Below are 27,852 nucleotides of genomic sequence, written 5' to 3'. Positions count from 1 at the left end.
TTAAATAATGTACATAAATAAATGTAAATTTATTTATGTACATAAATAAATAAATAAATAAAAAAACCACACTGCTCAAGGTTAAAAAAAGAAAGTTATGTTGAAATGAAAACTCTTGTTCATTACATTTTACTTCGTAATTGCAACCGCATGTGTTGTATTCATTGTTGCAAAACTTATTCTGTATATAGTTCGTTTGTTATCATGATCAAAACCACTGATCTGAAGCTCAATGCTGATGCTGTCATGTAAATAGTTTTCTAATCAGCAATAAATATAACAATTTCTGATCAACCCATATCAATTGCATGCTTAAAATAACATACCGGTTAAAGCCCCGCCCATTTCAATACAACATGACCCACTTCCAGGTTAAATCCCACCCACTTCCGGGTTAGGCCCCGCCCACTCCGAGTACAGATACAGATACAGATAATTCATATGGTTAACAGATACAGATACAGATACAGATAATGCTGTACTCGCTCATCCCTATTATCAAGACAGTTGTGAATGGTAATCTTTGAAGCTCAATAACTCAAAACTACTTGTAATGCAAATAATTCCAAGGGGGCGAAATGTTGCCAAGTTCCGAGTTTCTCTCAGAATTGGGCTACTTTTTCCACTGTTGCTGTTGTTTTTTTGAGAAGTAATCGGGTGGACTTTGTTGTGAAAACCTGGGAATGCAGTTCAGTTCAGAACCATGATCTGTTCACACTGGAAATCTGATATTGGCCACATTTAAGATAACAATGTGAAGAGCTATACAAAAAAATGGATCTGAACAATTTGAGCAATTGAGTACTAAGGCTTGCAATGTGTGAACGAGCCCAAATTTGCACACTTTGCACATAAACTTTGCATGCTGTATGCAAACTAAATACAACAGGAAAACAAACATGGAACAATACATTTATTAATCTGTGTTATAGTTTGTCAATAAAAAGACAATCGTTCAGTGTTTGTTCATGTTGTTGCTGTTACTTGATGAAGCAGTGTCTGACTAATAATGAGACGTGGGGTGATGACATAACCGTTTCACAAAATATACAGATTGACTGTACACACGAAAACACAAGGCTGTTGTTTTCAGATTTATTTTGCTGATATTGTGTCAAATTAGCCATTTTGCACCAATGAGACATCTTCTGTGGAAAATCCATTGAAAACACCAAAAATCTGCTGGATGCTTCCCGCAGCCACCATGCGGTGGAAGATTTCCTGAGGGATGATGATGTCAGCATCCTCCTTTTCCTGACTATAATCCTACATGGCAAGAATACAATAAACTATGACTTAGACATCGATGGCATTGTCATTCAATTCAAAGATTTTTCTGCACTCAAAACTCTCCACCACCTTTTTGTGGGAAGATCATCGATCTAGCTCTCCAATAACATTGGCACTCCTTGTAAAAGCACTTCCCGCTGAGTACAATGCTGCAGGACTATCTGCCCTTTCTCAAACATTTGGACATGGCATTCGTTGATGGAGGATACTTACTGCATGTGAGCTGCATGATGGCTGAAACCACTTACCCACACCCGGTGTTCCACACAGAAGTAGCAGCGAGGACCAATGCAGCACACATAGTCAACATGTTCCTAGATGTGTTTGCTGCCAAACTCAAAGCCCTTCTGCCAGAGGACATGAAACACAGTATGCAAGCGCATTATGTACCAAGACCAGAACTTCATCCTCAGACTACACACACAGCCTATCAGCAGAGTCAACAGGGACTCAGTACAAAACATGATTATCTTCCTGACCAAATTTGGCCAAAAAAGATTAAACACCACTTGAAATTGCATTAGTGGTCAACAGAAGAGGGGTGCACTCAATGACGTGCCACGCTGCAAGCACTATCTCGCCCAAAAACCCCAGAGTGCACGTCCTGTTGTTATGGTTCAGGCTTAAGTGGTCGGTAATTTATACACACCAGCCGCCATACCAGAACCGTAATGTGTAGTGTGAAGTTTGGTGTGGATTCACCAACAGCTGAGCGGCCTTCCAATGTGAGCTGGCCTTCGAGAGAGTTTTTTGTACCAAATCCACACTGTTCTCCGTGAACTGGGAAACGAACTCCACCAATCCCAACAGCAACAGCCTGACCAAAAGTAGAGGATTCCTGGGCCTGTCTTCGGTGGGAAGCGCCAGTGTCAGGGACTCTTTACCACCGCTGGAGCCCTGGATCTCTGAAATTGTGCAACAGATGCAGGTGTCTATGATATTCCTATTCACTGACGCACTGGATGCTGGCCCATCGGTCAACTGAGGTACTACTGCTGCTGTGCAACCTGCATGGGAGGATTACCAATGAACTAGCTGAAAGAATCCACACCCCCTTTGTTGGCCAAGGTGGTTGGGTGAAACAGAATTCGCTACAGCCTTGAGTTTTCCAAGAGGTTCAAATAAAAGAATTCTTTTTGAACAGTTTCAGAACCAGGGTAATTACTATAATAATATAAGAGTCATGGAAACCGGACATGGCCGGCTTGTTAAATTAGGCAACAACCAACTGCAGATGCAGTAATTTCTGATATCCTCCCCTGCCCACAGATTGTCTGACTTTCTTCATGAAATAAGACCTGTGGAAACACTCAAGACATGTAAGGGACAGGGAAATGTGGGAAAAAAAGGTGAGAGAGTGATATCAGCTGCAGCCTGTCTGCAACACCATTAAAGTGTTCTGCAGGTATTATATCTCTCTCGCACACCATGCGGCAAGATGAAATCACACAAACAATAATGAAGGACTGTTTGAATCTCTGTGGTGAATTACTTTATAGAAAGTCTGGTCATGATAAATCACAGCATCAGTACATGTTTCAAAAAATGAGGGAGTTGGCCAGGCTTATGATTTGAAGTGAAGTCAAAATCCCAAAACGTGAGGAAGCTTGAGGAGCTCTGTATGCCTCAGAACTTTCTCTTAACCATCACCGCTTGTAAGGAACTGAACAACTATCAATCAGATTTAATTACATTTAAAACACCTTTTTTTGCTCTGAAGATCAGATGCTCCTTGAAGAAAGCCTGTCAGTTTATTTTGGGGTAATACAGGAGCAAAGTGGGTATTGACAAAGGCAATCCTTATGTTTTTGCAAGGGTTTTTGCAAATTAAAATGGATGTGGGTTTTCATATGAAGGTATTGATAATACTGTATTGCATCTTTTCTTATGTTGTTTTGTTCTTATGACATTTTTTTAATTGTGTGCTTCCAGATGCCTGCAAGAGCATGAATGCCAGACCACAGAAAAAAGTCAGTACTTAGGAGATCTAGTGGTTACCATAGAATAAGACATTTTTAAAATGTGAGAACTGTCTATTCTAAATTCAGAATATGCCTCTATGGTATGCATTATGTTCTAACCATGAAATATGTTTTCACGTAAGTTTTTATTACATGAAATAGCCTTCAATGATACAAATAAAAAAGGTGAAAAGATTTAACTATGTTGGATAATATTGATTTCTGAATAAAAATATGCAATTTGCTAACCAAAGATGATGCCAAAAATCCCTCTTGGGAAGAGAGAAATTAGGTTTACAGAGCAATTTCTGGAGCACTTCAACAGGTGTCCTTCATGTTGGGGTGACAGTGGCAAAACAAGCGTTTTGGAGGAACATTCAAATGTCATGTGGCTTAAAAACAGCACATCATTGACTACCTTAAGGCCGGCCATTTTAATTACCATATTGCAATACACTGTATTTTTTCAGAATAACAAGGAAATAAGTAGAAAGTAATTGTTGCCATATGGCAACTCCATACCATACAGGGATATGCAATGGGACTTTTTGTCTTGAGAACAAAGTACATTTTAAATAAACAAAATTATGATAAAATTACAAAAATCTGGATGAATATTCAATTTGCAAAACTGCTTTAATGGAAGAAAGAAAGACATAAAAAATCAGCATGAGAATCACAACAACGGTGACCATCAAAAACGTATGTTGTAGTCAAATTAAAACTCATCCATGACTCCCATCATGCATTGCGGCATGAATAAATTATTATAAAATAATTAAAAATAATTAAAAATAATAGTAAAATAGTAAAAATAATTATTTTTACTGTTTTTATATGACTTTTTAGTCGCTTTTTCCGTGATGTTTAGAGTTGATCTGTTTCTGAATATGCTGTTTGTCACCATTGTTGAGATTCATATGCTGATTCCTGATGTCTGTGTGTGAGAAGAGAATAACTTTTGAATGTTTTTTTTTTTATTTTTATTAATGTATAGAAAATACAGGCTTTTAAACCACAAGGCAGTTGTAATCAATAACAAAAATGTAACTCAAAGACTAGACTCTAAGTGTTACTGGCTCAAATCATGTGTTTTTTTTTTTTTGTTTGTTTTAAAAACAGAATTATCACCACCAGATGATTTTTGTTCTTTGGCTTGTCTGGCTGTTCTCAGTTCCAGCAGCTAAATAAAAAGTATTTTTAGATTCTAATCTCTGAGTTATATTTTCTTCATTGGAACTATGACTCAGAGATTAGGTTCTAAATGAGCCCAGTGGTTCAGGTCATATAATGATTATCTTGAATATTTAACATCAGCCTTGTGATTCCACAACAAAGGATCCTACCTTTTGTATGTTTTGGAAGGATTTTCTGTTGTGATAAAAAAAAAAAAAAAAAAAACCTTTCTAAAAAAGTCTTTTTGACTTTTGAAGGTTATGCCAAACCATAATCAAGACCACATGATCACCTTTCCTCTGGTTTGTCTGGCTGTTATAACTCTGTTACAGCAGCCAAACAATATCTACCGTTAAAAATATAAGAGTCAAGAGCCCAACGAATACAAACACTGACCACTATAATGGTTGCTTAAAAATTGTGATTTTTTTTTTTTTATATTGGTCAGTGTTTGCATTAGTTGAGCTCTTGACACTTAAATTTTAACAAAGTTAAAACAGCCAGACAAGCCAAGAACACAAGTCATCAGGTGGTGATGGTGATGGTGGTGATGATGATGATGATGATGATGATTATGTTTTAACATAATAATTGTTTGACCTGAATCACTGAACTCATTTAGATTCCAACCTCTGAGTTATATTTTTGTTTAGGCACACACAGATATCAAAAACGAGCGTATGAATCTCAACAACGGTCACAGTTGTTGTGTTTCTCACATTGATTCTTTATGTCTGTGTCTTAATTATATACGTTTTATACTGTAAAAAAAAACAACCTATAGAATCTACTCAATAAAATTAGGTTAACAATTTGCACTCAGTTTGTTTGGGTCCTATATATTTGAGTAAAGAATACCTAAAATTAACAGCTATGACAAAAAAAAAAAAAAAAGTAGGTAATATCTACACAGCAAAAAGCCCAGTGTTAATGAACTCTCCTGGGAGTTTATTTGAGTCCATACTCAAGAGTGTTAAAATGAACACTGAAGCAGAGTTAAAGTTAATGAAGTAATTAAGTGATTCATTCAGTGATGATTGACCATTATTGAAGACACCTGATGTTAATAAGCAGAATCACCAAAAGGAGAAAACCAAATTATAGTGGTCGGTGTTTGTATTAGTTAGGCTCTTTACCCTTAACTCTTTAATATTAGATTTTGTTTGGATGTTGTAATTGAGTTATAACAGCCAGACAAACCAGAGAAAAAGTGATTATGTGTTGTTGAATATGCTTTGACATAATCATTATGTAGTGACCTGAACAACTGAGTAAGATTTTCATTATTAATTACTAATTTATTAATAATAAAAATTCACTTTTAGTTTAGACACACAGACATAAAAAATCAGCATGAGAATCACAACAACAGTGACCATCAAAAACGTATGTTGTAGCCAATCAAAACTCATCCATGACTCCCATCAATGCATTGTGGCATGAATAAATTATGAGCTGAATTGTCTTTGTAATTTCTTTTATTCTATTTTTTTTTATTTTTCTGTTTTTATATGACTTTTTAGTCACTTTTTCCGTGATGTTTAGAGTTGATCTGTTTCTGAATATGCTGTTTGTCACCATTGTTGAGATTCATACACTGATTCCTGATGTCTAAATGTTTTTTAATTCAAAATTTATAGAAAATTATAGAAAACAGAATTATTACCACCAGATGATTTTTGTTCTTTGGCTTGTCTGGCTGTTCTCAGTTCCAGCAGCTAAAAAAAAAAAAAAAAAAGTAATGTTAAAATGTTAAGAGTCAAGAGCCCAACTAATGCTAACACTGACCACTATAATGGTGACGTAAAAATTTAAAAAAAAAAAAAAAGATTTCTCCTTTGGTGATTCTGCTTATTAACATCAGGTGTCTTCAATAATGGTCAGTCATCACTGAATGAATCACTTAATTCATTAACTTTAACTCTGCTTCAGTGTTCATTTTAACACTCTTGAGTATGGACTCAAAAAGTCTCGGGAGAGTTTATTTAACACTGGGCTTTTTGCTGTGTAGACTTTACCTACTTTTTTTTAGTTTGTCATAGCTGTTAAATTTAGGTATTCTTTACTCAATATATATAGGATAGAATCTACCCGAATAAACTGAATGCAATTTGTTACCTAATTGATACCCATTTTTATTGAGCAGATTCTATAGGTTGTTTTTACAGTGTATAAAGTTTTCGGTCATAATAAGTTTTAAAATCTGTCTGATTATAGATATTCTATTGTTCACAGGGTAAGGGTAATCGGTCACTACACAAAGGTTATGTCAAAACATAATCATTGTTTGATCTGAATCACTGAACTCATTTAGATTCTAATCTCTGAGTTATATTTTCTTCATTGGAACTATGACTCAGAGATTAGGTTCTAAATGAGCCCAGTGGTTCAGGTCATATAATGATTATCTTGAATATTTAACATCAGCCTTGTGATTCCACAACAAAGGATCCTACCTTTTATATGTTTTGGAAGGATTTTCTGTTGTGATACAAAAAAAAAAAAAACCTTTCTGAAAAAGTCTTTTTGACTTTTAAAGGTTATGCAAAACCATAATCAAGACCATATGATTGCTTTTCCTCTGGTTTGTGTGGCTGTTACAACTCTGTTACAGCAGCCAAACCAAATCTAATGTTAAAAATTTAAGGGTCAAGAGCCCAAATACTGCAAACACTGTCCACTATAATGGTGACATAAAAAATATGATTTTCTCCTTTGGTTATTCTACTTGTTAACATCAGGTGTCCTCAATAATGATCAATCATCACTTAATTAATCACTAATTTTCTCATTAATTTTAAGTCTGCTTCAGTGTTAATTTGACACTCTTCAGTGTTAAGCCGGGCTCACACTACAGGATTTTTAAAATCCTAACCGATTATGAAATCTGGCTGCAGCGCACACATAAGGAGAATCTTTGCAGATTATCTTCCCTGAAATCTTAAACATGTACACACTACAAGATTTAAAAATCGAGGCCCATCACACACAATATATTATTAAGATTATCATGCCGGAGAGAGCACCTCACATCATCTTACGCAACAGATCATCATTTCAGCAACTAAAGTTTACAAACGTTAGCCTGCTAGAAGCTTTAATTACGCCTTCTCCTGTATGTTTAAAACTGAGACGATGTCACTCCAGAGCATTGAATGTCAACAGCAAGTAATCATCGCCCATGATAGTGTGAATATTAAGTACCACCCACTGGAACCAAATTTTTCAGGAACCGAAAATGAGCTGTTTCACATTTGTCATTGAAAATACGTGTAATAATTTATATATATTTTTAGGATGGGAAAATGCCATTGTAGAGATGTTCAAAATCTTGTTTGGTAACAAAAAGCACTTCCAGGTTTCTAGATGATACCCTGATGAGGATCAGGATAGGATTTTCAACTGAAATTCTGCTCTGTACCTCAAACAAAACTATTGTATACCACCAGAGAGTACTGTGAATGGACTACTTTGATACTGCTTTTTGACATTTCTCCAGTAAATAAACTATTGTGATTACACCTGATTATTCTTTTCTTGTATATTCTACAGTTACTTATGGTTTGTGGATTTTATGGCTGATTTTTTATTTATTTGAATGTACTTTATTGGCATGATTGTTTTCACATACAACATGACCAAAACATTTAACAAAATGAATAATGGCAAGTGCTGTAATATACAATAAAGAAATGCTCAGTGTAACAATATCATACATTAAGATTCTGGCTTGGATTTGGCTCAGCTTTGGGGTTTCTGATCGGGTTGGAGCGAAACACTGGAGGAAAGAGGATCTTGAGTGGAGAACCTCTAATATTGTGGCACTTTGATCTTGGAATTCACATTTGGATCAGATGCTTTTGCAAATAGTATATGAACTGTATCATTTTTCGCCCTCAGTTTCCACTCAAAAACAACAGAAAGCTGCACAAATAGAGAACCCTGGATTTATTGGCATAAACACCTTTTGACGAGAACGAGATGAAAAAAAAGTGGGCATTTCTTACTTTGTGGGTGTTTCTAAACCACGCACTGAAAATTATGTCCCTTACCTGACCCCACCTCTAAGCAACCAATCAGGTATCATGGTCGAAAACACCCCTCTGTTTTGGCCTTGCCCACCAATCTGGAAAATCCAATTACTTTCCTGCAGAGACCCATACTTAGTCTTCCTTGAATCCCGTGGGTGTGTTTTGCCAACCCTCTTTGAAGCTTTAAAAGAGTTTGGGAGACTGGTAGCTAACAAGATTGACAGGAGAAGAGCTGCTCTTCAGAACTACTGTTTCTGCTGTCTACAGTTGTCCAAGTAAGTGTGCACTCGTGGGCTTATATAGTTTTTGTATTTGTTGAGTACCTTTATAAGAAGGACAGCTGTTAAAAATATACAAAATATTCAAACAATATAATTTAGACATCAAGCTACTTCTAGAACAGTTGTTGCATATGCTAAAATAACAAAAGACGCACATCTGTTTATGGGAATTCCCATAAACAGATGTGCGTCTTTTGTTATTTTAGCATATTACTGTTGTGAGAAAACATTCTGCCTCTTCATTTGTCATAACAATGTAGCTTTTCTTTTAGAGGTAGGCTGTAAGATGTGGCAAAAAGGCTAGCCCCTTCAGACTAGGCTATTAAAAGCAATTAAATTTAGAGTCTGCAATAGAACCAGTCATTATGCTCCTGTTAATTATTTAGCAAACCCAACTTTTTAGTCTAGTTTTCTAGATGTCTTCCAGTTTTCTTTGTCATCAGTTGTTTTCCAGGCTCACAGTTTCATCGAAAGCAGCTTGTCACATCCATTGGCAGGAATAGTTGTTTCACTGTACCAATGTACACACATTCTGTAGCTTAGCTAGAGGTGCAGTCACAGAAGAAAACACTCCTGATAAAGCAGGACAAATGCACTTTAGGCATTTGTCCTTGAATTTAATTTAGGAATTTAACGTTTTCCTACGTTTTAGTGTGGATGAAAAACTTTCGGAAAACGCTTGAAAACGCTAGTGTGGACGGAGAGCATTTTAAAACGAAAATCTGTTTTCAAATGTATCCAGATTAATGTAGACGTAGCCATAGTGTGATTTTCAAACATGAACTTGATGTTTCAACCAGTGGTTAAAGATTTTCTGAGTAATAGTGTAAAGGCTGATGTAGTTGCAAATGAAATTCAATTAACTGTGCATTGTGCAATTGATAATGCAGAAATGGTTTTGTTAGTTTCAGACAGCATAGTGTTTAAAGTGCCCCTATTATGCCATTTCAAAGGTTGCTAATATTGTTTTAATAGACTGCCTTACTTGTCAATACATAGAAAAGATGGCATCGATTTTACCATAACAATTCGAGCCAGAGTCTGACGATGAAACGGCTGAAGTGACTGATCGACAAGTTAGCACAGTCTACCGTGGAAAGTGCTCTCAATTTGCTTTTATAACTGAACCGGGCAAAGCTCTATGTTGAAAACTTCAGCACTGTATAATGCATTAAGCGGCTTTCACACTGAACGCGGAAAGCGCTGCACTGGCCACTGGGTTCAGTTCAGCCCTTCAGAGCACAGCGGCAAAAGTTTATTTGAACAACTCATTTGAACTTTAGTCCGCTTTAGTCGAGACCGAAACAAGCCGTTCTGGCGCGGCGGAAGAAATTAAAACGAATGGGTTTCATACCACATTCGGTGTGAAAGCCGCTTCTTGCGCATCCTTTATCATTACTCCAACTAATGACACAGACAGTCAAGCTGCATCAATCACAAATTGTCAGACTACAGTAGGTCCACAGCTGAACAACAGAACTACAGAAGTGTGATTTAGCTGGTTAGCAAGACATGTGCAGGGCTGTTACACAACATAACATACACAACTACGTATTTTGAAAGATCGCCAGAAAATACAATCTTTGTAGATTCATCATCTTTTGGAAGTGAATATAAAACAGTTTTACTCACAGCGTATGATACAGCGTCTTCTGTATAATGTACGTGTAAATTTCCATGTGACCTAAACCCCATGGAAATGTATGGGCGGGCAAGTTGTTCGCGATGTAGAATGTGGGTGGACATTATGCAAATGTGTTACTTCGTGACGTGTGGCCGTAACAAAAAGATTTGAAATCATGATGACTCCTTTAGGCAAATGTGAGTTGACTCTTTTTTCTGATAGACAATAACTTTATGTATCGTGCACTGTTGGCTTCACAACTTTGCAGATAGTTTATGTTCACATACAGCTACATGAAACACTACATGAAAGATCATATTTAAAAACGCATAATAGGGGCACTTTAAGGACCTGGGCTGCGTTTTCCAACAGCATCGTAAGCCCAAGTACATCGTAGACCCATTGCCACCAATGGAGCTATGATCAGCTTAGGCTTACAATGCTTTTGGGAAACGCAGCCCTGATCTTTTTCTTCAAAGAATGGAGGTTCAAGCCCCAAGACTGTTGGAGCCTTAAAGGGGAAGTCCACTTCCAAAACAAAGATTTACATATTATGAACTCACCCCCTTGTCATCCAAGATGTTCATGTCTTTCTTTCTTCAGTCGTAAAGAAATTATGTTTTTTTGACAAAAAACATTTCAGCATTTTTCTCAATGTAATGGACTGATATGGTGCCCTGATTGTGAACTTCCAAAATGCAGTTTAAATGCGGTTGTAAATGATCCCAGCTGAGGAAGAAGGGTCTTATCTAGTGAAACGATCAGTTATTTTCATTAAAAAAAATACAATTTAAATACTTTTTAATCTCAAAAGCTCGTCTTGTCTTTCTCTCCCTGAACTCTGTGTATTCTGACTCAAGACAGTTAGGGTATGTTGAAAAACTCCAATCGTATTTTCTCCCTCAACTTCAAAAATGATTTCATTTGGGATCATTTGAATCCGCATTTAAACTGCATTTTGGAAGTTCAAATTCGGGTCACCGTATCAGTCCGTAATATTGAGAAAAATCCTGAAATGTTTTCCTCAAAAAACATCATTTCTTTATGACTGAAGAAAGAAAGACATGAACATCTTGGATGACAAGGGGGTGAGTACATTATCTGTGAATTGTTGTTTTGGAAGTGAACTTCTCCTTTAAGTAGATCCACATCAGCACAGCTTTACCTAATTACAACAAAACAAATATTCATAAGGCATGAGTTTGTTTGGAGAAATACAAATGATCAACCTCATAAGAAAACATAACTTATTAGAGTTTCCTGCAAAAGTATTAATCATACAAAATTTAGTATTATATCAAAAGTTAACTTTCTTTTTTCCATTTGATTAATAAAGACGTGTTTTGGTAGTCAGTCAGCTCGCTCTATAGTACAAGTAGAATGACAGCATTCCATTAGAGATGGAGATTAAACGCTCGGCTTATTCTGTATTGCAGGTTCAGGCACGATGAAGGGAATTATTCCTAAGAACAAAACCAAAGGTACTGACTTCTGCGGTGTGAACGACTACTATTATATAATCCGCTCTGATCTCGGCTGCTATATGCAGTCAAGTAATTTTAATAAAGGTTCAGACATCACTGTTTTGAGTCTGCACCCTGCCTGCAAAAATGGAGACCATTACCTTGGTAGTGGAAATGGCTGCTTTTACATCATCAAAGGCAAGTCCTACCGCAGAGTCAGCAACCTGACGACAGACAGCGATGCTGTAGTTTACAGCCTTCATCCCAACTGCCAGGGTGGAGACCACTACCTCGGGGCCTTTGGCGAGTTTTACATCATCTTCCAAGGAAAGGGTACTTACCGAAGAACAACAAACATGAATCGAGACTCGGATGCTGTAGAATACCCGCTGCATCCCAACTGCAGAGATGGTCTGTATTACTGGGGTCTGCCAAACCACTACTACTTCCTGAAGCCCGTCTCAGAGTGGGGAGTTGAGTACTACAAAGGGACCAACTTCAACAAAGACGAGTGCACTGCTGTCTATTCTGTTCATCCCAATATCCTTAACTTCCTTCCTGGAGGGCTGTCAATGACTAAAGGCCCAGCCTTTGGCATTTGGGAGAACATTACATCCATAACTAATGACAGCAATACACCAGTGACATGGCAAAATAAAATCATTAAAAGGGTTGGATACAATAAGGAAATGATGACCCAAATTACACACAACTGGAAGATAGCCATGACAACCTTGGCTGATTTAATGGCGTTAATTGTGAAGTTGCAGTTCTCTTTTTCAGCTGAATATGGAGGCTTACATGTCAGCACCGAAGACGAAAGCTGGAATGAAGCGACTGAAGTGGAAGAAAATCTCACAGTTGAGCTGAACGCAAATGAGCGTTTATATCTGTGGCAGTACAAACTGGGTCTTGGTCAAGAACTTGTGTTGTTCTGCCATGATTTAAAGATCGACGATGACCCAAACCCTTCAACTGAAGTCCCGCTGCCACCCGCAAAGTCATGAAAAAAAATCAGCACTGGTTGACTCCATGGATAAACAAAATGCCTCAGTTAAATACCTTATTTCTAACTTTTCAAGCAATTACTTGGATATCTTAAAAACAAAAACAAAAAAAAGAAAAGAAAAAAGAGAGAGGAGGTTGGTACTGTATAACAGATACTGTTTGGACTTTCAATGGCTTGTAATATGTTAATCAATTCCAATTAAAACACTGAATTACTAGTCGTTAACAGAGTAATAATTTCTCTCTTCTTCCTCCTCCTCTCTCTCACCCTTTTTTTTAATAATCAAATATTTAATTGTAATATCTTATTTCAACAAATACATTGTAATTGTGTATAAGTGTGTTAATACAGTAATTCATCACGTAACATTAACATGTAGAATACATTATAACAGGTATTGTAAATTTACATAATACTTATAGAGAATATATGTATACATAGTACGTACAGTATACACACACACAGGCAAATTTTCCAGCTTTAAGGGCATTTTTTTTATAATGACCTAATTAAATATGTTGTCCTTTATGTCAAAGAGTTAAATTTAATCAAACCTATACGTTTACAAAAATATACAAATTACTAAATTAAAAAATGGAATTCACTACAGAGTACAGTCTTCAATATTACAAAAAGAAAAAAAAATGTTGATTATTGGTCGTGGTATTGTAAAAATGAATGTACAAAAACATTTTTATTTTTCTGAAAACAGGCTTAATATTTTTGATTTTTATGTTTGATTCTCGTCTGTTAATTTTATTTTTTCCTTGACAGAACTTCATTAAAAACAGTTGATTGGACAAAGTAATGACTGTTAGTTCTTTCCCATTTGGCAGACATATACTCCTTTGTCTTAAATCAAATACTTGCCAGTGTCGGTACTAACTGTCTATTGACTGTCTGATGGGCCTAATGTGACAACAGAACTTCAATTACTCTGTCATTTCTGATCGTACAGATAAGAGCAATACATCAATGGAATCTGTAAGGAATCTACTTTTATTTGTGTACACTCATAATAACAACACTGTGTGGTTTTGTGAAATAAAGCAAACACACAGGGTATACAGTCTGCTGCGTTGTTCCCTGTGATCGTCATTAAAGGAACCGTATGTAAGAAATTTATTTCAGTTAATCATTAAATGGCCCTGACATGTCACTAGACATTAAGAAATCATGTTCATTTCAAATACTTTTATCACTGACAACAGTGGTCCGGCCAGGATATTGTCATTTAAAAGTGAGTTGTCATGTTGTGTTTTGGTCTGAGGCGCCACCCTCCAGCTATCTACCAATCACAAAGTCAGTAGAGTTTTGTCATCCGGGTTGCCAGCTCTGCTCTAGTTACAGCTGCAGCTACGAACGTGTCGGATAAAACATGTATAAAGCTACGAAACCTAAAAGACCTCGTTATGAATCCGAAGTACGTCGTGACAAAGTCCGAAATAAAACAAGGATTTGTATAGGAGATGCCTTTGACAGATGGAGACGTGCTTCCGTACACAGTGGATTTTCCACAGTCGCCCATGCTAAATGCGTTCATAAAAAGCTTTATATCGCACCACTAGCACGGTATGAAAACAATCTATAGCCGCTTTTCCACTATCGGGCCGAACCGTTCTCTTCGCTTAACCGTTCCGTTCCGTGCCGATCCGGGCCAGTCAGCACGGATATGGTTTCATTTTCCACTGTGGTGCTGATAACGGAACTCTTTGGAATGTAAATACAAATGTGTTAGTTGTTGCCTTGGTAACGCAATTGTAATGTAAACAGCGATATGATCAGGTATTTCTGTTTTTGGGACTTCGTTAAATAACAGAAAAAAAGGACACAACTATAAACAACGCAAAAAATAAAATAAACAGAAGGCGACGACGGGTATAACGTTACCAACAAATGCTGAGGGGATGTGCATGCCAACGGACACGGACACAGAAGGTAAAACCTTTCTGAAAACTAACACATTTATTGACAGTAATAATGCATGAGCTATGAATGCAGTGTAACAGCTGTTTACTTGGCTGTTTGATCATACAGCGCCCTTTCGCTTAGCACACACATTCTATCAGCACGGTTTGGCACGTTTGTCTAACCGTGCCAAGAATTCCGGGCCGAGAACGGTTTGTAATCGTGCCGTGCCGTACCAGGCTCATATGGAAACACAACTGGAACCGTACCTGACCGTTCTAAGAACCGTTCGGCGCGATAGTGGAAAAGCGGCTTATGTTCCGACTAAAATGTGGTATTACAGTACATCTTTACGAAATATTTGGCTAATCGCCTTTAGTAAATTTTTGCGACACATAATTACTTTGCAAAACATCTCTCGTGAAGCATAAACATAAGTAACAGAAGGAAAAAAAACTTATTGTGTAGGACTCGTCACTTGCCATTGGAAGCTCCTTGTAGCAGCCTAGGTTCCTGAGGAATCCTGCAGCTTAGCTGGCAACCTCCAGTCAGGGGGGAAGGGGAGGGGATACACCGTTCTACAGTATTTTGAAAGTGATTGCAGTACCAGTTTTGGCCACAATCCTACATACGGTTCCTTTAAGAATTTTTGCGTCACTAAAATGAACTAAAACTCAGCGAAAACTCAGAAAAAATAGTTAACATCACTGCACTGATACATCTTTAAGGAATATGTTGCTTCACACAAGAACTCACAAGTCTGCTTTACCTGTTTCAGCACTTAGTGCTTTACCTCTAAAAGCTATCACACCTATCTCACTGACAAATTTCCCTTTTTCATACTTGGAAAATGTCAGTGCTCCACCCACAAAGGTCCAGAAGACTCCAGTGCTGCTGTACGAGGCTCAAAATCCATTAAAGACTGCCCAATACATTTAAACACTTTCCATTTGTAAAAACTACAGGAACAAGAAAAATAAAAAATGGGAAAAAATAGACAAAAGTGCGCTGGCAGCCTTGTTCTGGACACATGGGAACCTTATGAACTTTTCCATTCAGATGAATGAACTGTTTTGTTTTGTTTTTTGTTTTTAACTCACTGCACTAAAGCATTAACAAAGATTTTATCTTGTTTACTGTTTTTCTGTACTGTTTTTCTTTCACATGCTTTGATACTGTCATGAATCTGCGGTCCGCTCGCCACCAGATGTCGCTCTCACTCTGTCATTACACACTGACTGTTGCTCTACACCCCAGACTACATATTCCATTATCCATGCCCTGATTGCATCAGCACCTGTGGCCAATCAGGCGCCCTATTTAAGCCCCGGACTTTCCCCTCTGTAACTCACCGAGTATTGTGGAGATAATGTGGAGAAGTGTGTCGGTTGCATTTAGCGCTCCCCTAGTGCTAGCACCTTTACAGTGTTGTTCCTTAGTTTCCTGAGTTCCTAGTTTCCTAGTTTTCTAGTTCCTGAGTTCCCTTAGTTTCGTATTCTCGCCTAGCCACCTCGTTTTGTCTGTCTCGCTGCCTGCCTTCTGGACTCTTGCTTGTTGTAAGGATTACTCCTCTGCCTCACGTCATGGACTATGTTCGTCACTGATCGACCCACGCCTGCCTCACGGACTACTCTTGTGCCTCACCCCAACATACCTCTTTGTAACGGTTCTGACCCTGCCTGCTTGACCATGTATTTGTCTCGTCCTGTTAATAAAAGCTTGCGCATGGATCCCCTCACCTCTCGTCTCCCTCTCCACATTACAGATTCCCTCCTCATTTCTTTTTCTATGTTTCTCCCTTTGCTCTGTCCTTTGTTGTGTCTCCTGCTTTGTGGTTCCTCTGCAGGAGTCCTAACCCATGATGTGCAAACAATCAACTTCCAGATTAAACACAAGGCATTTTGTTGGGTCATTTTAAACACTGTTTGGTAGTCCCAGTGCTGTGTTATCTAATGGCCTTCACTCCTTGGACATTTAAATCGCTTCCCTAACGTCATTTTGATAGAACAACAGGGCAAAGCCACTGGTTTCAACTGTTGTAAGGTAAGTTTATATGTTTTAATAAACAATTATTTAAACTTTTTTTTTCGTGGCAACAATATTGTTAAACTTCTGCAGGCCAACATTAGTGATGCTAAAAGACAAACAGTTTACCTCAGAAGGCCATTCTACATGTACTTGCATAGTTGTGTTAATGTATGAGACAACAGATTAATACAGTTTGATTAGGTATCACACAGTGATGAACGCTAAAATATGTGAATATTTGTGAAAATAGAGAAAAGAGTAATTTCTGTCACTGAAATGCAAATTTAAAAAAGCAAGTCAAATATTTATCAAAGCAAAGTCAAAGAGTTAAAATAAGTAACATAATATGATTTCAATACAACTTATCTCTAATGAAAAAATGCCTTCCATTGTCCATATTGACATCACGTACAAAGTGTGTACAATGTCGGTGGACTGCAGGTCTAAAAGAACCGACGATACGGTTCAAACAAACCAATTCATGAACTGTAGGTGTAGGGACAAGGAAGTCAGGAACGCGCAGTTTATTTATATAATCCATACAACGGAATGGGAACACAACGAAAAAGACTTTAAACAACATTAAGAACCTACAAACAAATGAGGAACTGAACCAAACTTAAATACACAGGCTAATGAGACGAGGACAGGTGTGAATGATTAAACAATGACGTCATAATAGAAAACGGAACAGGAAAAACCAAATAAGGAACTACAAGGGAAAAACCAATGAAACAGTCCACAGGGGTGTGACACAAACAAAGTGATTCCCAGAAAGGCATTGACAACTCAGGGTCTCGATACATTTGAAAGTGCGCACAGCGAGTGCCGTAGGCCGCTTTAGATGGTAAATCACTGAATCACTGAGTGTGCATCTACCTGGCAGTCTTGATATAAGTTTTAGGGCATCTTTAAATGCTTTGCCTTCTCTGTATTTTTAAAATTGATTTGTCAATCCCATTTGACTATGAATTTAAATAGTATAACACCAAAATATAATAAACCGTTAAATGGACACGTCATTCAGAACTTTTCTTATTTATTGCATTGGCGTTTGTCATTGGTACAAATTTTAACACGTTTGTGAATGTCAGTTGAAATTAAAAATTATTTTTAATAGTCCGAATAACACATGATTGTCTTGTTAAGCATAGGCAAAGTTATGACAATAACACAGAAACACATAAATGCAAACACAAATGGTAAAAATGATTATATCTTGGGTTTTTGCAGTACATGGAGACGCCAGCGCGATGTGAAAACAACTTATACACGCCATCATTTTTGCTCAACATGGTAGGAGTAATATATTATTCGGAACTGTAAAGGGTCTACCTTAGTTTGTGTGTACTCACAATATTAACAAAACATACTTTTGTAAAATAAAGAAAACAAACAGGATGTGCTTTCTGATGTCTCTGTGTGGAACAAGAGCGCTTCACAAAAAAATTACCAAATAAAGACACAATAAAGGTAACACTTTCTATGAAGCTCGTATTTATAATACATTATAAGGGTATTCTTAAGACATTATAATCAATGCCTAATGCATTTCAAAACAACATTTTGTTATATCATCTAATGAATAATCATAACAGTTTTAAAATATTATAATAGTTATGTGTTTGTTATCTTTTAAGAGTATGATTATTTATAACACACAATTCACACCGTATTAAATCTACATCTTGTGAGTGGTTAGGTGTTGAGTGTTATTTGAGTGTTTCCTATGAGGCTAATGTTAATATTGTTGTGAACTAGTTAATACTTTCAACATATATAAATATGTAAATGTTATAATACATTATAACCGTTCTTATAAATACTAGTGAGATGATACAACATATTATAAGGTTTTTCTAATGCATTATGTATTGATTATAACGCCATAAGAATACCCTCATAATGTATTATAGATACTGACTTCATAGAAAATGTTACCCAAAAATAAAAAAAAAAAAATATATATATATATATATATATATACACACACACACACACACACACATATATTGTTAATTAAACTGTTTAATATGTTTTGATGAAACATCTATGATGAATTGTTCATTAATAAATCACAACCATCCCATGCTATGGGCATTGCCATTCATACAGGCTACAGCAGAAGTTCATGCCAACTATTCAATGCTTTCAGGTTTCGAACACAGACCGTGAAAAAGGCAAATTCCGGTCCTTAATTTGGGATCTGGTTGATTTGGTTGAGCCACGTTCCAAGCTGTTGTAAATTACACTACAAACATACACCTTTGTTTACGTCTGTGTTGCTCAGCAACCACTTTGTTGCAAACAGAACTGTTTCCTGAGAACTGTATTGTTTGTGTCACGTGATGAACGAGACAAGAGGCGAGCGGATCCATACGCAAGCTTTTATTACATTGGCGAGACAAAGACATGGTCATACAGGCAGGGTCGAGACAATAGCAAGCAGGTATATAAGGGTGATGCACAATAGAAGTCCGTGAGTCAGGCGTGGGTCGAACAGGAGCGAACGGGAGCAATACAGAAAATCCAGAGAGGGTAAACAATAGTCCAGGCGAGAAGTCAAAAACACGGGAACAAGGAAACTAGGAACTCGGGAGACTAGGGAACGCTAACAACACAATACAAACTACAACAATTCAATGATTCAACAATCCATGAAGTGCAACTGGGGAGGACCGGGGTTTTTATAGAACGCCTGATTGGTCACGGGGGCTGACGCAATCAGAGCGGTGGAGGATGGGAGATGCAGTCTGAGATGCAAAGTAACAGTCAGAGTGTGTAGGTGAGGCGAGAGAGACATCTGTTGGTGAGTGGACATCGGGACGCCGACCAGATTCGTGACAGTTTGGCAGAAGAATAATGTTTTTATTAACATAATTACTCTGTATTTGCTCTGATTTACTTTGTGAAACCTTACTACGTAGATGGAATAACCGTTTTCTAAAAGCAATAAGCTGTGTCTTACAGTTTTCTAACAATGCCTCTTAGCTGTTATAAATTCACTATAAACACCAGCTTCTTTGGACTTATTGCTTTATTTTATGATAGAGTGTGTGACGTCACGTGCACTACTGCTAATGGCAATAGACCAATAGGCGCAGTTGTAATTGTAACCGTCACAACCTTACTTGAAGCAGCTATTCAAGCTCCTCAAGTGTGTTGAAATCAAGAAATCTTCTTTTTCTTTACCCACTTTAAATCAATAAAATACAGCAGTTTTTCTGATCCCATAAAAGAATCAATGGTCTGTGTGAAAGGGGCAATTTTTTGGAATCAATGGTCTGAAAGGGGCAACATGGCACAAGTCGATTGGCCACTATGCTGTGCAATAGTCAAACAAATATGTGCGAATAAATAAAGTCACTGGATGAACCTTTGCCCAAATAGATAGCAGTGATGTGGTTACTCCACTGTATGGATTCTCATGTGTAACTTCAGGTGACTTTTAAAAGCGAAATTCTTTCCACACTGATCACACACCTTTATCTCTGTGTGTCTTCTCATGTGTTTTCAGATTCCCTAACTGATTGAATGTCTTGTCACAGTGTGAACACTTGTGAGGTTTTTCTCCAGTGTGAATTCTCTGGTGCAGTCTTAAATGTCTTGCTGTAGTAAAAGTCTTCCCACACTCAAAGCACATGTGCTCTCTCACACCAGTATGAATTTTCTGATGTGTTTGTAAACTTTGCAGATTTGAAAAATTCTTTCCACATACAGAACAGGAATGTGGCCTCTCATTCGCATGAACTGCCTGGTGAGCTTGCAGAGCTGATGACCAACTAAATGTTTTGCCACACTGATCACACTTGAATGGCTTCTCTCCAGTGTGAATCCTCATGTGAACAGTAAGACCTTGTTTGTATGTGAAACTCTGCCCACACTGATCACACGTGTGTGGCTTTTCTCCAGTGTGAACTCTCATGTGTCCTTTAAGATGTGTTAATTGCCTAAAGCTCTTTCCACACTGGTCACATGTGAACGGCTTCTCTCCAGTGTGAACTCTCATGTGACAGTCAAGACTATTTTTGTTAGAGAATCTCTTCTCACACTGATCGCACATGAACGGCTTCACTCCGGTGTGGATCCTCATGTGAAACTCAAGAGTATTTTTGTACGCGAATCTCTTTTCACATACATCACACGCGAACGGCTTCTCTCCTGTGTGAATTCTCATGTGTACTTTAAGGTTTGCTGATTGTGTGAAACTCTTCTCACAGTGATCACACTGGAAAGGCTTCTCTCCGGTGTGAACTCTCATGTGAAACCCGAGATACTGTTTGTTTGTGAAACTCTTCCTGCACTGATCGCATGAAAACGGTCTTTCTCCAGTGTGGATTTTCATGTGTTTTTTAAGAGATCCTTTAGCGCTGAATTGACTTCCACACTGATTACACGTGAACGGCTTCTCTCCAGTGTGAACTCTCATGTGAAACTCAAGACTTTGTTTGAGTGAGAAACTCTTCTCACACTGATCACATGGAAACGGCTTCTCTCCTGTGTGAACTTTCATGTGTCCTTTAAGGTTTCCTTGTTGTGCAAAACTCTTGCCACACTCATCACACGTGAACGGCTTCTCTCCAGTGTGAACTCTCATGTGGCACTGAAGAACTTTTTTGGTTGAAAATCTCTTTTCACACTGATCGCAGGTAAACGGCTTCTCTCCAGTGTGAACTCTCATGTGACACTCAAGAGTTTCTTTGTGTGAGAAACTCTTCCCGCACTGATCACATGTAAACGGCTTTTCTCCTGTGTGGATTGTCATGTGCTTTTTAAGGTTTCCTTTTTCTGCAAATTGATATCCACACAGATCACATGTGAACGGTTTCACTCCAGTATGAACTTTCATGTGACGCTTAACACTATGTTTGGCTGTAAAACTCTTCCCGCACTGATCACATGTGAACGGCTTCTTGCCAGTGTGAACTCTCTTGTGTCGCTCAAGACTGTGTTTGTTTGTGAAACTCTTTTCACACTGAGTGCAGGTGACAGATTTCTTTGCTATTTTTTTCTTTAAAAATGTCTTTTTAGTCTTCGAGCTACTCAGAAGTTTTTCAGAACTACTCAGAAGACGTAAATGAAATTTTTATCTGTGTACAAGGAAGAGCACAAGTAATGCATCATGGGATGACATATTACAAAAATACTTCAGCAGGTGGTGAAAAAGAGTGTCCTATGTGTTAGAAAGTCAACAAATGTACTGTAATTGTTACCATATTCACTGGCTTTATCAAAATGTGTGCCTAATCTACTCATATAAGTCTAAATAAGTGGTTCAGATGACAAAATCATAAAGTTTTGTTGCATAATTAACATTTTTATTAGTTTGGCCATACGTTTACACCAGGTGTGCCGAACAAGTCCTGAAAAGTGAAGCCAAAACGTTTTGATTGCCCCCTGATGACAGGCTGCAGTATACAGTAAAAAGTTCAAAGTTGTCCCAAGACAAAAACAGGTATTGTTTTCAACTTTGATGAAAGATTTTGATCCACTTCAAATGTTGACTACTGTAGGTCATAAACTCCACCTTCTCCATGTAATCTAATGGGACGTGAGCTAAACTAAATTTTTCCAAAGATGGAAAAGTTTCCATTATTTGAGGTCGTTTTTTATCATGCTGATTTATGTTCAGTTGTTTGTTTTTTCTAATATGTTTGCTTTTAGGTAGTTATTATGCTAAAAATGGGGCGTGGTGTCATGATTGTGATCTTGCGATTGGGCATGTGGGAGTTTGATACTGCGGCTCCACCTCACAACACTTCACATGCTCTGGCTCCAAACAAATCTCTACTAAGATGGCAGCTGCCATACTAAAATGCTTTGGCTTCACTTTTCTATAGTGGAATGAAGCTGAGTCGCCATCCATCTCTTTTACAGTCTATGATTTTCACATAAATCTGAGATTATGTTAAACATGTTGTGGAGTTACAGTCTGTATGTTAAATATGAACATATAAGCAAACGAATGTGCACAGTAACTGCACTTTGCATCCACTTTCTGCTGATTACTGAATGAGACTAACTCAAATGACCAACCCACCCGATACACATTTGTTCACAAATGACATGTACCAGTTCATTCAATTCATTTACAAACAAGATCCGTCTCTCGTCAGCGGTCAGTGATGGGCGTATTTGTTCAGTAACAGCTGTTAATGAATGAAAAGAACCAGTTGTTGAACAATACAGGTAGAGCTCGGCTTGTGTAGTTTGGCACTTTACCATTGTATTGAAAACTGACCCACTAGGTGTTTTAGACATAGTTTTGTGGTATAGCCTAATATTTTGCACTTTGAACAGTTCTCTCAAGATCCCTCTCATTATTTGTTCAGTACTCTGTACAGTAGTAAACTAAGTAAATTGTCAATAAACACAGGTAAAATGCAAAATATACCACAAAACTAAGTCTAAAAACAGTAGTTTTCATTAAAGTGGTGAAATGCTAATTTCTTTCTTTGCTGCAAATATGCCAAACTATATAAAACTACATGAGCTGAGCTCTACCTGTATAATAAAAAAAATAATCACAAAAACACAATGTTGTACATTGTAACTTTATCTAAATGTGATAAAGTGCTTGACACTTTCTAACATGAATGTTCTTCAGCATCATGATTAGGGTTGCAAAGAAGCAAAACATTTCCGAGGAAACTTAATTTTGGAAATACTAAAAATTTATAGGAGTTTACAAGAGGAGGGAATTAATTGGAACTTTGGTTTAATTGATACATTAAATAAATTACTGAAGAGATTTCATGCACTTGACTTTGGGACCAGTTGCTAAGTGAGTAGAGAAATTAAATTATTTCTGAGATGAAGGCTAGCAGCAAGTTTAGGGGACACTTACCCAAAAATGTAAATTGTGTCATCAATTACAGTTACATCAGTTACTCAGAACAAGTTGTTCTACACCAATATAAATTTCTTCTTTCTCCTCAACACAAAAGATATTTTGAAGAATGCTCCTAACCAAAACTTCCTGGTCCCTCATGGACTCTGAAGGATTACAAATTTAAGAATCTGTTTAAAATATGCAGATCCTATGTATATTTGTTATAGGTTCCAATATAACAACATGAACTGAACAAGTTGTGTATATTGTGACAATCTAAGAGCAGGCAGCCCAGGCCCAGAGAGAGTAACCTTTTGTCTTTATGCTGTTCCTGAACATTTGGCAGGTTTTCCCAAGTTAAGTGTGAATTCTAAGCTCAAGGTACAATTGTGCCTTTTGTTTAAGCACCTATGCATTTGAATGACACTTGTATGCTAAATAGATCAAGGCTGGGAAAATCTTTAACTGAGCTGTTTTCCTGTTTGACATCCAGATTATTTGTTTCATAATGTGGATGTCAAAGGGGCACAGCAACTAGCTACCATTATTTTTCAAAATACATTTTTTGTGTGTGTGTGTTCAAGAGAAAATACAAACACGTTTATAACTATACGAGGGTGACAGAATGATGACAGAGTTTTTATTTTTGAGTGAATATGCCTTTAACAACTTTGTCTCATATATACTGTTAACACAAGCAATGAGGTTCAGTCTTGTATTGAAGTGTGCACTTGGTCAGTTTTCTTTCCATTGAATCATTAAACTAGAACTATATTTCATTTTCCTGTTTTAGGCTAACATAACATTTAATTCCTGTTAATTCCCATGTAAGTTTTCAAACTTTGACAGTCCCCAGATCTTTGCATCCCTAATCATGAACAGAGTATAGACACCAACCTGTTTGTTCTTCAGTATCTTCAATGTGTTTCATTCTGCAGGGTTCTGGATCACTCCTCTGCTCTCTGTCCTCTTTAATAAACTCAGTCTTTGCAGATTTCAGCTCTTCCTGATGCTTTGATGCTTGTGTTCACTTGCAAACTGATGGGAATCTTCCAGCATTTATTGCTGAACTGCAATGGGAGGAGCTTCACTGATGATGAATTTCAGTGTGGGAGGAGCTGATCTGCCAAAATCAAAAATATAGCAGTTACTGAGTTTTTATAGGGTCAAAGGGTCAAAGACCAGATGTCAAATTTTAGTGTCTGCAATTTTTATTATTATTATTATTATTATTAAACAGCATAGTTATTCTCTATAGTACAATAACTAAACTATATAAAATAATTACAGATCATACTAAATTTTATATTTTAAATGATTCAAAATTTCTTGTTGCAAAATGAGTAAAACCTAGTGGTTTGCAGGACATTGTCAAAGCATAAATATAAAAAATGTCAATAAGTATGTTTGGACTGCACTATGATCTTTAAATACAGTGTTTAAATGTCACTGAATAATTCTTCTACTATAAATATAGACAAAAACGGATTTATTCAGAAATAAACAAATATATATATATATATATATATATAGAGAGAGAGAGAGAGAGAGAGAGAGAAAGAGGGATCAGATGCAAAACCAGCTAAAAGCCATCTTGCTCAAAAATGAGATAATAATAATTAATAAAGCTCCTGACCACATAGTATATGTCCATCAAATACTTTTAATTCAAACTCGCTAAATTCCAGCCTCGGCCCAATCAGAATCACCACTACTTACATAGAAACCTATACAAAGTAGCCAGAAACAAATGCTCATTTTAAAAAAATACGTCAGATGGATTTAGTGGCTTTTGCATCTGAACTCTCTCTCTCTCTCCACACACACACACACATATATATATATAAGATTTTTTTTTATTTCTCTATAAACCCATTTTATAGTCTTTTCATCTGCTGTTAATACTAATGAGCCTCAGACTTTTAACACTCATTTAACAAGCCACTGAGGATCATCAGCAGATCATTTCACGTTATTCTAAATGTTTGCTGTTAGAAACAAATTATTTTAGTCTGGGTATATGTTAATACTGTTATTTCTCTCAATATGACATAAATATACAAAACAAACACTAATGTAACTCATCTTCATTAACCACTACAGCTAAATAACTGCAGCAGCATGTCCATAGGAATCTAAATATAGTTTTTAAGTATATTCATTGCAATAAAGTAATTATAACTTAAACGTTAGTTTTGTGTGCATAAACTAACAACAATCATAAAACTTTCACCAATACAAAGCACCTAAGTGCTAATATTTCCAGCATTAAACTATTCATATTCACCAATATTAACAGTAAACGTATAATGTCTCACTTACCTCATTATAAGTTCCAGAATATTATAACATGTAAAGTAACTAACAAAATCGGCCCAAAGATGCCAGAAGAATAGAAATAAAAGCTCAAAACTAGATCTGTATTCTCAACATTTCCCCTCACAGATCTCAAACTTTTTTCCTCGCGTGCTCGCTGCTGCTGCACTGATGTTTACTTCATCAGGAAAACACCAGAAACAACGCACAAGTCGCGCTGTGATCGATGAAAACAATACATAAAAAAAGCCTTTAAAATGTCGCTTAAACAAAAACAAATTAAATGTGTTTGATGCCTGTGTAAATATGTAAAGCTCACCTCTGAAGTCTGGCGCCGAATGAATGAGGGGAGGCGGAGCAGTGACATCTGTGTAACAGCTCAAATGTTACGGTTTACTGGAACGAGTTTGTCTCTGTTGCCTGGAGGAAAGTTTGGTTGATTCCACATACTTAATAACTAATAAGATAAAAGAAGTTTCTCTTCGAATTGTCTGTCTTATATATCCTGTTAACACTTTTTTTAAATAAATATAAAAAATATATTGATACAAACTGTTCCTTTTGCAAACAGCAGCCAGAGATTATAGTGCATTTATTTTGGCACTGCCATTACCCTAAAACCTCTCTTTATTTGTTATTGATAATATTGATAAAAATGTCTTGTTAGGTTTTGTTAATTAAAGTGCATTTACAGGAAAACAAGTTGTATGTACTTAATCTCCTTATTTTGTTAACAACATTTTATATACATAAATGTAAATTTTCATGTCAGAAGCCACTGTTTTGCTTGTTGAAATACAACATTACTTTGAGACTATTTCTAACTTGTGTAATAAAAAGGCTTTAAGAACTGTAGAAATCTGTAAGCTGTTTAATCACTTGGAATGCAATTACTTGGAATGCAATGTGTTTTGTTTAACTTTATACCCCTGTTTAGTATTTTATTTGTTTTGTTATTGTAATTTGTAAATAATAATAATAATAATAATAATAATTATTATTATTATTATTATTGTTTTTATTTATTCAGTATTATTTTGTTATCATCATCACCACCATTTAAAAAAATAGTCCGATCTACCATCCACACAGTCATATATACCTAGGATGGCTTGAGGGTGAGTAAATCATGGAGTAATTTTCATTTTTGGGTGAACTATCCCTTTAAGCCTTGTCTGTGAGAGCGGGCATATAATCGTCATGATTTATTTCACTACAACTCTTACCATCTTTTGCATCATGCCTCGTCCACAGATAATTGTCTTTCCAGTTTGTCTGTATCAGGGGTCTGCAACTTTCAATGTCAAAAGATGCCATTCTGGCCCCTTTGCCACCAAATAAAATATACTGCTGGACAATTAGCCTTTTTCACGGTGCGCGTTCAGAACCCGGAAGTGTTAAATAGTTGTGTAAAATAACTTCCGCTGTAGCCTGTATGAATGGTAATGCCCATAGCACGGGATGGTTGTGATTTATTAATGAACAATTCATCAAAGATGTTTCATCAAAACACATTAAACACAGTTTGCAATCATTAATCGGGAATGACGAAATGAGGAAAAATGTTGTCCTGATATTCCGACGCACATTTCATGATTTAAATATGAGCGCACAAGCTGTGTATGCACAATATTTCAGAGACAGACCAGCTTTTTATTTAAAAAATGCAAGAATAGCATACAAACAACAAATCTGAACCACTGAATTTGTGAAAGCGAATTTGTAAAGTGAAATAAAATGGACCGAAATTTGTCTGTTGAGCATTAAACCATTTTTAAACAGATTTAATATTTCTTTAAATATTTAATATTTTGGAAGTGTATTCTGGAAGGTGAATATGAACAAGTGAATTTTTAATTGTGAAATTGTGTGTGAAACCTTTTGAATTGAAATAATCAACCATTTAAAATTTAAGGACTTAAAAATGCAAGCC

The 27,852-nt window shown here is 36.7% G+C and overlaps 2 protein-coding genes across 2 annotated transcripts in view; one reads left to right on the top strand and one right to left on the bottom strand.

Annotated features, from left to right (window-relative positions):
* Positions 1-8,653: 8,653 nt before the first annotated feature.
* On the top strand, positions 8,654-12,833 carry LOC127160171 (uncharacterized). Its single transcript, XM_051102821.1, has 2 exons — positions 8,654-8,733; positions 11,800-12,833. Exon 2 carries the CDS (start codon positions 11,811-11,813, stop codon positions 12,831-12,833), a length of 1,023 nt encoding a protein of 340 aa, XP_050958778.1. The 5' UTR covers positions 8,654-8,733; positions 11,800-11,810.
* Positions 12,834-20,240: 7,407 nt separating this feature from the next.
* The window catches only part of LOC127160184 (oocyte zinc finger protein XlCOF6), a 500,603-nt gene continuing 492,991 nt past the window's right edge, over positions 20,241-27,852 (bottom strand). Inside the window, exon 4 of the mRNA XM_051102838.1 lies at positions 20,241-21,717. Within this exon, the coding sequence (XP_050958795.1) occupies positions 20,247-21,717 (1,471 nt within the window). The 3' untranslated portion in view covers positions 20,241-20,246. The remainder of the gene's footprint in view (positions 21,718-27,852) is intronic.

The sequence above is a fragment of the Labeo rohita genome, unplaced genomic scaffold (genome assembly GCF_022985175.1).
Source record: "Labeo rohita strain BAU-BD-2019 unplaced genomic scaffold, IGBB_LRoh.1.0 scaffold_30, whole genome shotgun sequence".
Lineage (NCBI taxonomy): Eukaryota > Metazoa > Chordata > Actinopteri > Cypriniformes > Cyprinidae > Labeo > Labeo rohita.
This window is presented reverse-complemented; position numbering and strand designations above follow the sequence as displayed.

Coding starts and splice junctions, on each gene's coding strand:
- LOC127160171 (XM_051102821.1), top strand. CDS start 11,811: ATGAAGGGAATTATTCCTAAGAACAAAACCAAAGGTACTGACTTCTGC.